The sequence below is a fragment of the Sander vitreus genome, chromosome 21, assembly GCF_031162955.1.
Source record: "Sander vitreus isolate 19-12246 chromosome 21, sanVit1, whole genome shotgun sequence".
NCBI lineage: Eukaryota > Metazoa > Chordata > Actinopteri > Perciformes > Percidae > Sander > Sander vitreus.
In genome coordinates this window covers 8,877,770-8,892,828 of record NC_135875.1, presented here as the reverse complement: position 1 = coordinate 8,892,828, position 15,059 = coordinate 8,877,770, and the positions used below count along the sequence as shown (strand labels likewise).

The following is a 15,059-nucleotide window of genomic DNA, read 5'->3' as shown; positions in this document are numbered from 1 at the left end:
TCAAGCTCAGGTCCAAACACTGAAGCACAAACTGACATAAATGCAAGCACAAAATATGGGCGCACAAACACAGACACACATACATACCCACTGGATGCTGACAGATGAGTTTTTATTTTTGGCTGTATATTCTCTCTGCTGGCAGTTCACACACACAAACACACACACACATATAAAAGAAAAATATGTATACACACCCAGAGACACACATATACAGTGACCTTCTCTCTGCTGAGTAGGCAAAGAGTCAGGGGTCACTGCCTGCTGTCAGCCTGTCAGAGAGAGGAAGGGAGAGGGGAAGTGGGAAGAGGCAGAGGAAGAGCAAACGTGGTTGAAGGAATGTACGGAATGGAGCTCCACCGCCTCATCATTCAATAAAGACTAATGCAATCAGAGGCAGCCCATATCTGTCACGGTTAATGTTGGCCGATAGAGTCGCAGCAATTTAAAATGCTCATGGTATAATGCATTTCCCTGGGCCTCTTACAGACTGATGATGCATCACATCACGCCTTGATGGCTCTTGTAGAAACAGATAACCTGCTCTGCAGCATGCTGAATGAGGCCGCCATTATGCCTGACCATTTTGCTTGTTTTTATCTTAATCGGCTACAAAGAAGTTTCATTCCAAAATCCATTTAAAAAAAACAAAAGTACCTGAAGTTCACTTCTCAATCTTTCAGAATTATTGCACATAATTATATCCTGTTATGATTTTCTCAAGCAAAAGCAATGCTCCCACAAAGGCCACAAAGGATATCTGTCACTTCAGCAATCACTTTCTTAAAATGGATTTTTAAATGTGAATATATTCTCAGAATGTCTTTGTTGCAAAACTCTCCACATGATCAAGCCTTATAATGAAAGTCATGAAAATGTAATTTTCTCAAAACAAGACTAAAACTGCCTATGTGATGAGATTGTTTCAACCTGTTTCCAAAATAAATAAATTTGTTCCAAGAATTTTCTAGAATTTAAATGTCATTTTATTTTATTCTAATGCAGCGATGTGCCTCAGTCTGTCTTCTTTTGAGATACTGACATGTATTTGTTGAAAATCCTAATGATGTATCCCCTGATTTATTTTGGGAAGAGGTTGAGATAATTTGACTGCACTGGCAGATTTGTTGTACTTATTTCAAGAGAACAACACATTAATGGCTCAATAGACAAGATATCTAGAGATCTTGCTATATTTTTTTAGTATAGAATAAACATCTTACTGTATTCAATGGGGATCATTTGATCAATAGTTTGTTTCACATTACCTTTATTAACTGTTTTTTGTCAGAGCAGTAATTCATCTTAGATTTTTTACCGTTTCTTTGTGCATATTTCTCCACACTGAAACGTGTTTCTACCATAATTTCCTGTGGTGTTTTCCATTGCACAGGGAAGAGATGGAAGAACGTTATTATTTGATAATGCCATTTGGTCCAAAAGGTCAGCCTGGCCCAGAGATTGTGTGTGTGTGTGTGTGTGTGTGTGTGTGTGTGTGTGTGTGTGTGTGTGTGTGTGTGTGTGTGTGTGTGTGTGTGTGTGTGTGTGTGTGTGTGTGTGTGTGTGTGTGTGTGTGTGTGTGTGTGTGTGTGTGTATGTGTGTGTGTGTTGGGGGGGGGGGAGTAGTGTTTAAGTGGATTTTAGCAGTTGTGGTGGTGGCAGTCAGTCCAATTGGAAACCAGGTGCTGATGTTGAGATCGTTTCCATAGTAACTTCTCCTCCTCCTCCCAGTCTCATTCTCCCCACTACCCAGCACTCCCCTCACACATAAGAGCATACATGAAAACATGTGCACAAATGCATGCTTATTATCCCAGCACTGGTCTCTCTGGTCAACCCATTTCACTATATCTGCTGCTTACATCAATTTGAGCCGTCATGTTCCAGCTGTGTGGTGATATACCTCAACCATTAAAGCTGTCTCTCTGCCAGTCGCCTTCCTTGCTGGAGCAAATATATACATAAGCAAATATCTCATAGCACCAAATAGCCGGCGCTGCAAACAGACACGGATAAAGATGACAACTACTGTACAAAACCAGGAGTGATGTTTGTGTGTAGTTGACGGCTGCACACCGTTATGTACTGAATGCTGTTCCATTCATCGTTTCTGTAGAGTGTATCTTGAATCAGCATCTCCGATCAGGTCAGGGCTGTTCTTTTTCAGCTCTACTCCTGCTTCTTCAGCTCCAGCACTTGATGAAGGTGAGTGTTAAGGCAGAGTAAAAGGAGTAAAGCAGATGTGCTGGCTAGTCAGAGACAGACATATACAGATTGCGGGACAGAGAGGAAAAAGAGCAGCAGCTGGCCCAGGGAGCCCAGGGAGAGCACCTCTGAGCTGGGCTAAACACAGCTGGAGTCCCTCCCTGGGAAAGGCTGGAAAAAAACAAGGTGTGTGTATCTGCATTCGTTGATTATCATGCATGGGGTTGTGTAAATTTGAGAATATGTGTACATGTAGCATGAATATAAATAGGCCTACATTACATGCCCAAAAGTATGTGAGCACCTGAACGTTACACCAATGTGTCATTGTTCTATGCCTAAAGCAACATGCACCTCCCAATAATACAGTGGATACAGATGCTGTACAGCACACACACAAACCATGAGTAAGCCTCAGTGGGATCTCATATGCTATATGTCCAAAAGTATGAACAATTAATATGATGTTAAGCCTCCACTCTTCATCATCCCAAGGTGTTGGATAAGGTTCTCCATTATGGACCAGATTTGTTGCATTTAGGCATAGTCATGTTGAACAGGAAAGGGCCATCCCCAAACAGCTGGAACTAAAAGTAGCAGGCTACACAAGTACAACGTCCATATACTTTTGGCCATAAAGTGTATCCAGAACCGTGTTTATTCAGATGAATTAAGTGTGTGTTCTGTGTGTGGGTGTAACTGTGTGAGAATGTAGGCTACATTTAGAAGGTCTTTCTCTGTTTCCTTTTCATTTCGTCCTTCCCCCCCACACTTCACTGAATCGCTGACTTCCTTACAGTCGCTCCGGAAGCACGAGCGAGGTAAAGGCCATCGTCACTGTCACTCACGGATTAAATCATTCGGATCTACCCCGGTTCTCGCCTTATTTTCTGCCTCCGGTAATTGCGTTTCTGTTTTCGTGCGGGCGGTGAGTGCGCGCTGTCCAAGGTGCTGCAGCAGCGCGCGGCCCCGCCCATCCCCTCTACCTCACTCTCTCACATACACACTCTTTTTCTCTCTCGCGCGACCACGTGACTTTCCCTCTGTCGAGTCTCGCGGAGAGCATCAGACTGCACCTTTTCCTCCTCAAGAGGACGGAGAGAGAGAGAGAGAGAGAGCGAGCGAGAAAAGAGAGAGACATTAAGTCAGACAAAGAGAGAGCGAGAGAGAGAGAGAGAGAGAGAGAGAGAGAGAGAGAGAGAGAGAGAGAGAGAGAGAGAGGGGGGGGGAGAGGGAGAGGGGGGGGGGGGAGAGGGATAGAGGGGGGGAAGAGCAATAGCACCTTGTCGCCTGGAGGCGAGCCTGTGATAATTTTGTCCCTGCCCGGTAGACCGGCTATATCTACCACCAGGCGCGCGGGTGCTCTCCCCTCTCTCGCGGCTTTGAGATTCTCCTCAAATAGGAAGGGAAATCGATGAGTCGCGCACCGCACTGTTGCCACGGAACCACAAGATGTGCGTGAGGTAGGTCGATCTTCTAGCCTATATGTGCCTGGATTGAGTAAAACCTGCGGTTGGGCTGTTTATTATTAACCGGGGCGAGGCTGTAAAATGACAGTTACAGGTTGTGATTTCAATAAAAACAGTAAGCGTGTAAAAAAAAGTAATTACCGTGTTAACGGTTAGCTAAGCTGTAGTAGCCTAAAGTGCCGAGACTGAACACCCGGTGTAGTCAAGTAGCGGGCGCGTTGGAGAAAAATGGAGAGGAGGTAGGCTATATGGTCGCAAATCGAGAATCGATATTTCAACCGCATTCATTCACCCCGTCTATCAATAACTGTGAAGTCGCCGCTTTTCACCTTTCAAAGATTCACGGAGCCGAAACTGTAAAGCCTACCGTGTGTGTGCATTTACAGCCAATGTTTGTTATGCTGTGTGTGAATGTGTTCAGTTGTTAGAAATGAGCTCCGAAGCCGTTAATTCGATAAAGCGAAGCAGTTTGAGTCATCATCCGCCGCAGCGCGCGGTGCTGCTCCCGCTCTTTGTGATGGAGCTAACAGAATATAATATTATTCCCCGTTATTAATGCCTTTACAATAAAAAGAAAAACTAAAAAACAAATGTCTTTAGCTACTGTGTCTCGTTCTCAGAAGTGCTTAAAATAAGATGCTTTATGACGTTAAGGCAGTCTCAGGTTTGCCACCTTATAAAAATCTCCTGCGGCATGATGGGAGCTCTACTGAGGAGGTGCTGTTTGTGTATGTCTCTATGTGTGCGCGCGTTCCTACACTGTAGGCCTATGTGTTTAGCTTAAACCATTCATGTAGGGTATGGGCTGCGTGGAAATAAAAATCTAGGTTGTATTGTGTATGTTCTGTATGTTCTATAACATTCTTGATTTGGGCCTGTTAAAGGTGTAATGTGAAAATGTGTGTGTGTGTGTGTGTGTGTGTGTGTGTGTGTGTGTGTGTGTGTGTGTGTGTGTGTGTGTGTGAGTGAGCACAAAAATGCATGAGAGTGAGTAATTTGAGAATAATAGCGGAGCTTGGCTTGTGTGTGCTCTGTGTGTGTGTGTGTGTGTGTGTGTGTGTGTTAGAGAGAGTTTGTGCAAGCGTGTTTATGTGTGTGTGTGTGTGTGTGTGTGTGTGTGTGTGTGTGTGTGTGTGTGTGTGTGACCCTGGTTGATTGTGCCGTCTCTGTTCTCTCTGTAGGTTGCTGGAGAGAGTGATGACGTGGCAGTGAAAGACACAGACCTCACTCGCACACATACATACTCACATATACACACACACACACACACACACACACACACATATTTGCCCACACACACTCAAGTCTTGCCCTACTAAGACAAGGAGGAGGGGGAGAATATTCTGCCATGATGGTGTCATTTCTCTCCATTACCAATGTGTAAGCCACACACTCACACACAATACACACACACTCATACTCATGGGAGTTGCCTTCATGGGGGATAAGGCCCTATCTAGGGCACAGAGATGGAGTTCACATCCTATTTGTCACTTGTCTAGCACTCACGCAGATGTACACACAAATACACACACCTGGAATCTCATATGTCAGAAGTGAAGACTGAAAGACTAAATGGAGTGAAGACATTAAACATATCTGAGAAGACACCAACACTAGGCCAAGGCAAAAGAAGATTCCTCAAGTGTGCTGTAAGGACGGAGGGAGCTGCTTTTTGACCCCCTCCCTCACTGGAGCTGTATCGTAGGAACCTCGACTACCTAGAAAGCAGGGTGCACCTGAGACACATAGCAAGTGTTTTACAAAGTGCCCTACAGTTGTCACCATGAGCTGTAGGCTAGAGGGAACACCCCAGCTCTAGCCTCTATCTCCTCCAGTGTGTGTGTGAGTGTGAGAGCGAGTGTGTGTATGAGTGTAATGGCTGTGTGTGTTTGGGCGGCAGCCCCCCTGGTCTTCCTGGGGCTGTGCCTGTGCAGCGTGGGGGGCCAGGCCCAAGGGGAGGTCCTGGAGTTTGGAGGCGTGTCCAGCCAGTGGGGGCGGTTCCCAGTGTGGAACGCCTGCTGCGAGAGTGTGCTGAGCTTCAGCCTGCGGACTCACAGCCAGGAGGGCCTTCTGCTCTACCTGGATGATGAGGGCTTCTGCGACTTCCTGGAGCTGCTGCTTCTCCATGGCCACCTCCGCCTGCGCTTCTCCATCTTCTGTGCTGAGCCGGCAGAGCTGCAATCAGGTGTGGCGGTGAGTGATGGGCACTGGCACGCAGTGCGTGTCAAGCGGGACTGGAGGAACACTTCGTTGGAGGTGGATGGGCGACTGGAGGGATGGGCGGAAGTGAAGAGCAAGAGAAGAGACATGACAGTATTCAGCCACACCTACATGGGCGGGGTGACGCCAGAGCTCCACTCCTCGCCACTGCGCCTCACATCCCCTTCGGTACGGGAACACCCTGCCTTTCGTGGCTGGATCACGGCGGTGAGCGTCAATGGCTCACTGGCGACGTTGGAAAGCTCAGAGGGCGTCACAGTAACAGCTGGCTGTGAGCCGGATCACCAGTGCCAAAACGGAGGGGTGTGCAGCGTGGTCAACGACCAGGCCGTCTGTGACTGCTCCAACACCGGTTACCAAGGCAACGACTGCAGCGAAGGTAAGGCCCAGAACCATGCTGACCCATCATATACATCTCATCCTTTACATACACACATACACTTGAATACACAGTTACTTTTGTGGATCCATATCTCCAAATTACCTCCAACTCCAGACACCAGGTCCTTCTGTGTAGACATCTATTTTTCATTCACACTTTCACAGCTGCCTTCTATTGGTGCGTATGGACCAGCAGCCTTCACAAACAGTGCAAGACATGCATACTGATTATGTTAGATATTGATTTTTTATTGCTGCCAATGACTCTCAATTTAGTATGTACCTCCAGAACTCAGTGTTAAGCCTCCTCACAAGAAGTGGAGTCAGTTTAGTGACGCTGGAGCTGAGAGTTGAGAAGAGCTGTTCTGAGCTGCAGTCAGACCGTCGAGCTTGAGAGTCTGGAGATCTGAGACAAATTCTTAAAATTCACTGGAAAGTTAACTGGCTAAGCCTTGATGGGCTTAGTTGGTGTGTTTGGCAAAACACAATAACCACATAGATCCAGTATGGATGTGGTTGTTGGCTCGTGTTGAGAGACTTTAATTGGAACTAGGCTAAGAGGCTGGAAATCAGTGGTTGTTATGTACATGGCTGACACCTGGCTGCCTGTGTTAATGGACTTGCATTGATTCTAGATGGCCTTCACAGGTGCAAAACATAGGTTGTTGAAATGAAGTGTGTACAATCTATCGCCTGCCATTAATTTTAAACAGCTTGCAGCCTGTTAAGATGCTCTGTTTGTGTTTGTGTGAGCCTAGCGTGTGTTGTTATGCATTATAAAAGAGGAAATAGTGTCCTGTCAGTAGTACTTTATGAATATGAAGAACTGTAACAATGAACAGCCTGATATAAGAGTAAAACCTTTATGTGGAAGAGGCAAAAGAAAAATGCTGCTCACAAATGATTTAATATCTCAACTCTTCAAGAACACCCTCCCTTAATAATGTCAAACAAGCCCTTGGTCAATACAAGTTCCAATAAACAGGGCACTCTAAGGATGGCCATTACAAAAATGAAACAGCTGCTTAATGAACTCAGCTACCTTGTTATGGCCAGTACTGCAAATGCTTTAATTTCCCACTGCTTAGTTGTGTGTCATCAGATTTGCTTCAGTTCATTCAACAGCAAATCTGCATCCTTAATCAATAGCGCTCTCTACTCCTGTATGGGTTTTCTTCTTTTCGATGCCAAAGATACCTTTCAGCTTTGCCTCAGCAATTGATATTTTAATGACACCAATGCATCTGCCAAAAAAAATGGCAGAGTGGCCTTGCCACCGAGCTGACCTCACACTTCACCCAGCACCGCTGTCAGCATCACACCTCCTTTCAGCCACCCACCAAATCACACCCTAGCATTTAGTGGGCAGTGGGATGGCCTAGGTTACCATGGAGACAGGACTAATAGGGAGACCTCATGCCAGAAGTGTATCTCCGTCCTTGCTCTTCCGTCCTTCCTCTTCCGTCCTTCCTCCCTACCCCCATTCCTCAGCTCCTTGCTGCCCACAGCTGCCTCAGCTCGTAGTGACTTCAGGCATCATGTCTGCCACACAAATCTACTGTATTTATTTATTTTTTTATTTTTTTATTTTTATTTTACCTTTATTTAACCAGGAAAAGACTTATTGAGATTAAAAATCTCTTTTTCAAGAGTGTCCTGGCCAAGACAGGCAAAAACACCAAAAAACATAAAACAACTGACACAGCAAATCTTTCAAAGTCAACCACAATCCTAAACACATCAGGCAAAACATCTGCAGCCAGATGTGGCTGTCTCCAAGTCAATCATCATCCTCTTAAAAGCGACCAATGAGACCAGCTCAGTAAGTTTACATGTTTGTGATGGTGAGTGAGTGTGTGTGTTTGTATGTTTATGTATGACAGGCATCCTTAAGGTGGTAATGATTGTCTTGACCACTGGTCTTAATTTTTCAAGCAGGTGGGGAAGGTAGCTGGTGCGTTATGCTTACTAGTACCAAAATGAGTTGTTGATTGACAGATAACTAATTAACGATTTAAGTAGAGTTGCAATGATTAGTCAATTAATCGATAAGATAGAAAATTAGAATTGATATTTTTTCAAAAATACCAAACATTTACTGGTGTGAATTTGATGCTTTTCTTTGTCATATATGATAGTAAACTAAATATCTTTGAGTTTTGGACTGATGGTTGAATAAATCAAACTATCTCAAGCAATAGATATCTCAAGTGTTTCCTCTCAAAGTTTTTTCAGTAGTTACATTATCAGTGCTCGCTTCTGAATGAAGGGTGGAGTCTATATATTCACAAAGTGACAGGTGAAGCTATGATCTGCTCTCTGCAGAAACTTGGTGTGGTGCTGAAAATTATGTGTCATCCAAGCCTGTCTAATCCAGTCTGCTGTTTTTTGCTGCTGGTTAGGGCAAATTGTGAGACACAGACACATTCACACAGTGTGCAGGCTCCAGCACCACCATTAGTCACAACAGGTACTGAAGATAGATAATAGAATATAAGATATTTCTATTATTTAAGACACATTATTTTACTAGATGAGTCATATAGTATGTTAAAGTGTATTATGATGCTGTGTGTGTGTGTTCGTGGGAGAGGTTTTGCTGCAACATTAATGACAGGAAAAGCCGGTAGGAATATATGTTTTTAGGCACTCGGTCAAAGGTCATGGAGAAGGGAAGAGGAAGAGACAGGAGTGGTCTTATCTCTAGCTGGAGTCAAACAGGCGTCCGGCCTGACTGGTGTTCATGAAGACAGCAACCCCCTCACATCCTGCTGGATGGAGGAAGGGGGACAGCCCATAGAGAATAAATAGACTTGTGACTTTTGAATATTCGCTCATTACTTGGGAGACATGGGGAGGTCTCGGTGGTGGGCCCACATGTGAAGGCCAGCATGTGTAATTGTAATTCTTAAAATGCTGTTACTAAAGAAGTGTTAACGTTATTCTATCGTCTCAGTGATTTATTTCAGTCCACTGGTTAAGTGATCATGAAAAGAGCATGCTCAAGAGGGATAGTTTAGAGTGTAAGGAAATTGGAATCAGAATCTGGGGTCTGAGTGCCTGAGGTTTTCATATATTTCATTTATTCTTCTCCAGTACCTAACAGCAGTGTAGCTCTACTGGCTAAATGGGAGGTGCAGACATTTTACATAAAGGCTCTCACTAGATACAATACCTGCGTTGGACTGGCACTTTCTCGCACAACAAGAAGCTACTTATACCTTTTAAGGGGCTGTTTTATATTTCTAGAGATGGACTCACATTTTAAATGTGAGAGATGCCAAGTGTTGCTGTGTAGAACAAGTGCTAAAATAAATTTTCACTTGGTAATAGTGGCCGGTGTTAGTAATAGTAGTCTCATTAAATGGTTCCAGTTAGGAGCTCTGCTTAGATGGATGTACATGGGGTGAGCAGTACTGTATTTGGTTGTAGTAATTTGCTATCATGTAAAATCATATAGCATTACCAGAATACTTTTTGCTTATATTCTGCATTGGCTTCTGAGATTCACATTTCAAAGTTTACTGTATGTGGAAATTGCTAACCATCATAGAGTATGATGGTTAGATGATGATGGAAATTGAGAGTAGCTTAATGGCTGGTTTTAAAAAGTTACTTCATGTCTTGTTTCTGTTACTCACTGGTGGTGATATTACGGTAATTCATGGACATTAGTTCAGGAAAGTGTTTCAAGGGGCGGAGCTATTCCAGTAAACTAGCAGCTTTTCAAACAGAAAGAAACAGCAGAAAATGGGGCTAGTTGACAAAATCATAAACCATGCACAACAGAGTGCAGCAACATCTTAAGAGTAGTCCCTATGCCTGGTTCTTATCTCATACTAACTTATAGTATGTCAAAAGAAATCTTTCTTAAGGTGCACTAAGGCACTCTAGAGAAATTCAAAGGTTGTATCTTAGAGAAAGTGGATTGGATATGGAGTAGGAAATAAAAGCTCAGGTCAAAATCCCTCATTGAATGAAGAACAAAATATAACGTTTTCAGCATCTACAGACTGATCTCATGAAGTGCCGTATGTATGACGCGCCAATTGGAATGCCGTTATTAACGTGTTATGAAGACGCACACTTGCTTTTCAGCGTTTATCAATGCCGTTTGTCCTCCATTGACTTACATTACCTTGCGTTTGCGTGTGAATTGACGCCTTAGCGAGTAGTATGAAAGGGCGAAAATCCACGTAGAGAGGTTGGTTGGGGTGGTGGATGGGTAAAACACAGGACTTTCACCCAGGAGAGCGTGTGTTGTTTCCTTACCACGTTTTTCTTTTCCTAAACCCAACCCAGTTCTTCTTTTCCTAATCCCAACCGTTTTTTCTTTTCCCCCGCGTGTGACGTTAAAACCAACCGTAGCCTCGCGATAACACGCCACGTGGCTTTAGAAAGTAGCGGGTGGCGTGTATGTTTACGCTCTGAAACAGCAGACTGCTGTCTGCTGTATACAGCGTAAATATATACGCGGATAGCTCAAAATGCGTACAGATAACACGCCACTTTGCTTCAGGACAGTGATATCACGTTGGCATCTAAGGATTCTGTGATTTAATTGATTGTATATGGTGGAACCGTAGCTGTCTCTTTAGAAATTGGGATAATGTATGAGTCCATGAGTCACGCAGAGTCGGTATGAAGGTTTATCTCTTATATAGTACCTTAAAATTATTGTTTTATTTTTAACCTAGCAACCTCACTGAAGCTGCACAATAAAGCTGAGATGAAATTATAACCCTCTGAAAATTAGAAAATAAGTCTGTTATGAATTTCTAATAGAAAATGAGTATGCTTTGCTACAGGAAAAAATGCATCCTTAGGACCCCATTTGAAGCCAGAAATAAGTAATTTGACTGTGGCAGTGCTAGTTTCCGTACAGTTTACAATTACACAATATCTACAAGGCTCCCTAATGATCCACTTTTATCCACACTCATATTTTTGCAGATTTCCGACAAGCTTGGGAACATTTGGAAAGTAATATAATATTATTATATACTGTGAGCTTTTTTTCCTCCCCTGAAAGACACTGTATTCCATCTTTCAAATCAGGAGGAAAAGGTTGTTCCAAAGCACAACAATATGTCAGTTTTGGAGAAAAAAAATAAGAATTTGAGATATAGTGAATAGAGTTTGGGCATGGCTTTGCATAAATGTAATTACTGTCTAAACCATTCTGCCCTCCAGTGAAGGCAGAGTGAACCTGGCTTGTTAGGCCTGGCCTGGCTTGCATCGTCCTTGAGGGCAAATTGCTGTTAGCATGCTAATAGCTCCACCTGTTTCTGCCATGCTACTAGCGCAAGGGCAGAGGCAAGGAAACAGAATACACACACTTACACACATACGCGCACACACTTTCACATGCACACACACACACACACACACACACACACACACACACAGTCCCAGTATTGAATCATGCATGCTCCTCGCCTTCCTGCACTGCTAATCCATCCCTACATTTTTTGTATTTTCCTGCTATTTCACATCATTATTACTGGCATATTCAGTGTTAGTGTATACATGTCTGTATGCGTGAAAGACAGAGAGAGTAAGGGAGAGGTCGTGAGACTGTGTGTGTGTGTGTGTGTGTGTGTGTGTGTGTGTGTGTGTGTGTGTGTGTGTGTGTTGCATGCTATCTGTCGGGGGGCTCTGGAGAGAGGAAGCACCTGCAAGGTAAGTTCTGGGGTAATCGGCTCCTGAATCCAAACATACAGGTAGGAAAGTATATTTTCGCCAACACCCCCTCCACCCTCTGTATCTACAAGTGTGGGTGGGTATGAGTGTGTGCTCTTATGTAAGTGTATATGTACACGTGGAGTCATACAGAGAGATTGTGCATTTTTTAAATGCAATAGTGTATATATATATACATATATATATATATATATACAGACAAACCTCAGTTTTGGCTACCAGTGCAGCATGGTATCCATTGTGACGTTTGCGTGGACTTTGCATGTATATTACCACGGTAACCCTGGACAGGTGTGCATGTACAGTAAGTAGCCATGGTAACCCAAGGGCTTAGCATGCATGTTAATGAATGTCTGTCTCTCTCTCTCCTCGCCCGGCCGTGACACCTTTCCAGAGCACAGCTACACTCCAGGTAGGTTGCACTTCTATCTATCTGTCTTTCTCTCACTTCCTTCTATGTCTGTCTATATTTAAGTTTCTCTTCCTGCTCTTTATTCAAACATCTCTTTCTTTGCTTCTCTATCTGACTCCCTCTTTTCCATGTTCTTAAATGTATTCTTAAATACACATTTCTTTAGCTCATCTTATGTTCACCATTCCACTCTACTCTCTCCCATTTATATATTTTTCATGTCAGTCCTTTACATTCTTCTTTCAGGCCTTTTTGTTCTCATTACATCTTCTATTGTGGAAATACAGGGCAAGGTAGCCAGCGTAATTGTATGTTGGTCTGTGTGGGTGTGTTGGATGCTGACATCTGGTAAGTTCCACATCCCATGTGCAATCATCTGAAGTGGCTCTTGCCTCAATGTTACAGAGACATAATGTAGGCACACACTAGTACTGTACTGTATACAACCGGCTGTGTGCATACGTCGTCTATGTGCGTACCTGTTTGTGCGTAGGAATGCAGCCTAGGGTGAGTAAGTGTCTTTAAAGCGAGTTAGAGGACTTGTACACACACATGCACACACACTTTTACACAGAGAACGTTAGCCTTCACCAGCATGTCGAACTCCTGTATCACAAAAACACATATATTTACACACACACACACACACACACACACACACACACACACACACACACACACTTCAAGCCCCATGATCCTTTGCTGTGCTGACTGTGCTCTTGTCTTCCTTTAAGGTCTGGCACACCTGATGATTGGCGACCAAGGTATGGCCTCCTCTTACCTCACTTCCTGTTGTCCTCTGCTATACCATCACCCCCTACCTCCTCACCCCCACACTCACAACTCCCTGTATCCCTCCCTCACTTCATCACCACCTGGCGCAGGAGGAAGTTGTCTCTCTAGGCACTGAACTAAGGTCAGTTTTTGTTCTGTAATTGAGATTTCTTTGTTTTAAAATGGTTCCATTTGGTCTTATCAAGAATTTCCGTTTTAATTTAAACCAAAATGATGCCATAGGCATTTACAGTGGAGCAATTACATAATAATAACTGAAATATGGCCTTTTTGGAATATGGCCAACATTTTTCGGTTTGATTTATAAAGAGAGTGATGAGCCTGAGAGCAACTTCTGCTGGGACATATACTATAATCATGGCTGCTGATGTGGGAGGGCGTAATGGGAGAGTTTAGACGGCTGCGGCTTGACCGTGCTTGGCTTGGTTAGACTTGGCAGGGCACCAGGTCATGGAAATGGAGCTAAGGGCTGACTGATCGACTGACTCCATGGATGGTTTGAATTGGTCTTTACTCTTCCACCTCATTTCATTTTCTCTCATCTGTATGTAAGAGTTTGATTGAGGGGATGGGAGCGTTTAGTGTGTGTGCATGCATGATGTATTTGAATCAATAACTGTGGAAGTTTTCATAGGAACACTCCACATTCATCCATGGCTTTTTATCGTCTTACATGCTCTGCCGTCGCTGGTCCTCACATGGGCCCCTGCTCATACATTGGCGAGCACATGTGATTCTGCAAAGCTTTTTACACCTCAACCCCTAAGTTGTCCAGTGTTTTTTATCACAGCCCCCCAAAAAGTGCCACTATTCTGCCTTTTGAAAATTGTTCACTGATGAACAAAACTCACAATGCCACCTCTCTCTTCTTGCCCTCTTTCTCCTATTTCCTTCCTCTGTTTTTTCTTTCTATATGTTTGGGACATCACCCTCTGTGAATTTAGGAAAATTCAGAGGTACCCCCCCTCACCCCCCCCTGATTTTTTTATGTGTATGGCTAATGGGCTGTTCTGGGTGGTGTTGTAGTTGAATGTATTAACAGGCTCTTGTATGTATGGTAATGCAGACCTTTAGAGCCGTTTGGTTTCAAGTTCTCATTTTCGGTTGCCATTATATTTGAATGTTTCATTTTTGGTAAGGTAAGCTGTTGATGCATGTGTGTGTGAGCGTGCTCATATTAAGCGTGCATGCATGCGTGCAAATGATTTGTAGCTCCGGTATACGGTGCTTTTGAAAATCTGAAGGTAGGTGCTGCTGGATCGGTCAGCTCTGCATGGCGCTGATGAATACACTGATTGACCCACATAAAGACAGGCCTGACAGTGACAGGCTGATCTGTCTCTATTGTGCTCTTTGATTGGATGAGAGAGGACATGATGGCGGCTGTTTCCCATTGTGACAGGCCGCCATGTATTCGCTGAAATGTGCTATTTGATAAAATCTTCATCCAAGCTGGTGGATAAAAAATATCTTGAAAAGAGCACAAATTACTTCTTCATCCATCTATCACAGTGAGGCATCTCTATTCTCACAAGCATATTTCTATGATTCTATCTGAGCATTTTTGTTATGTTTTGATTGCTAAGCTTCTTGTGCTGGAGTTTCTGCCTTAAAATGTCTGGCATGAATCATCCAGGTGGCAGTGAAAATTTAATTGCTTCATCTGGCTTATGCTCAGCATTTAAAATCACCTACTTAAAGACCGAGATGTATTAACATATGTTTCCAGCATTATTACACAATGTATTCAGTGTATTTGTGTATAGTGGATGCCCTCACTATTACGGATGTTTGGATTGTGATAGGCTGAATGTAGAGCTGTGGCTGATTTATTTTCTTTTATTTATTTTTTTAAACCTTTGAAGTCTCTT

The 15,059-nt window shown here is 43.6% G+C and overlaps 1 protein-coding gene across 2 annotated transcripts in view; it reads left to right on the top strand.

The window, feature by feature from the left end:
• Positions 1 to 3,505: 3,505 nt before the first annotated feature.
• Positions 3,506 to 15,059, top strand: part of nrxn1a (neurexin 1a) — a 58,753-nt gene continuing 47,199 nt past the window's right edge. For both annotated transcript variants that reach the window (XM_078279405.1, XM_078279404.1), the window contains exons 1-4: positions 3,506 to 3,668; positions 4,856 to 6,276; positions 12,376 to 12,393; positions 13,128 to 13,157. In XM_078279405.1, coding sequence (XP_078135531.1) covers positions 5,544 to 6,276; positions 12,376 to 12,393; positions 13,128 to 13,157 — 781 coding nt within the window. In that variant the 5' untranslated portion in view covers positions 3,506 to 3,668; positions 4,856 to 5,543. The remainder of the gene's footprint in view (positions 3,669 to 4,855; positions 6,277 to 12,375; positions 12,394 to 13,127; positions 13,158 to 15,059) is intronic.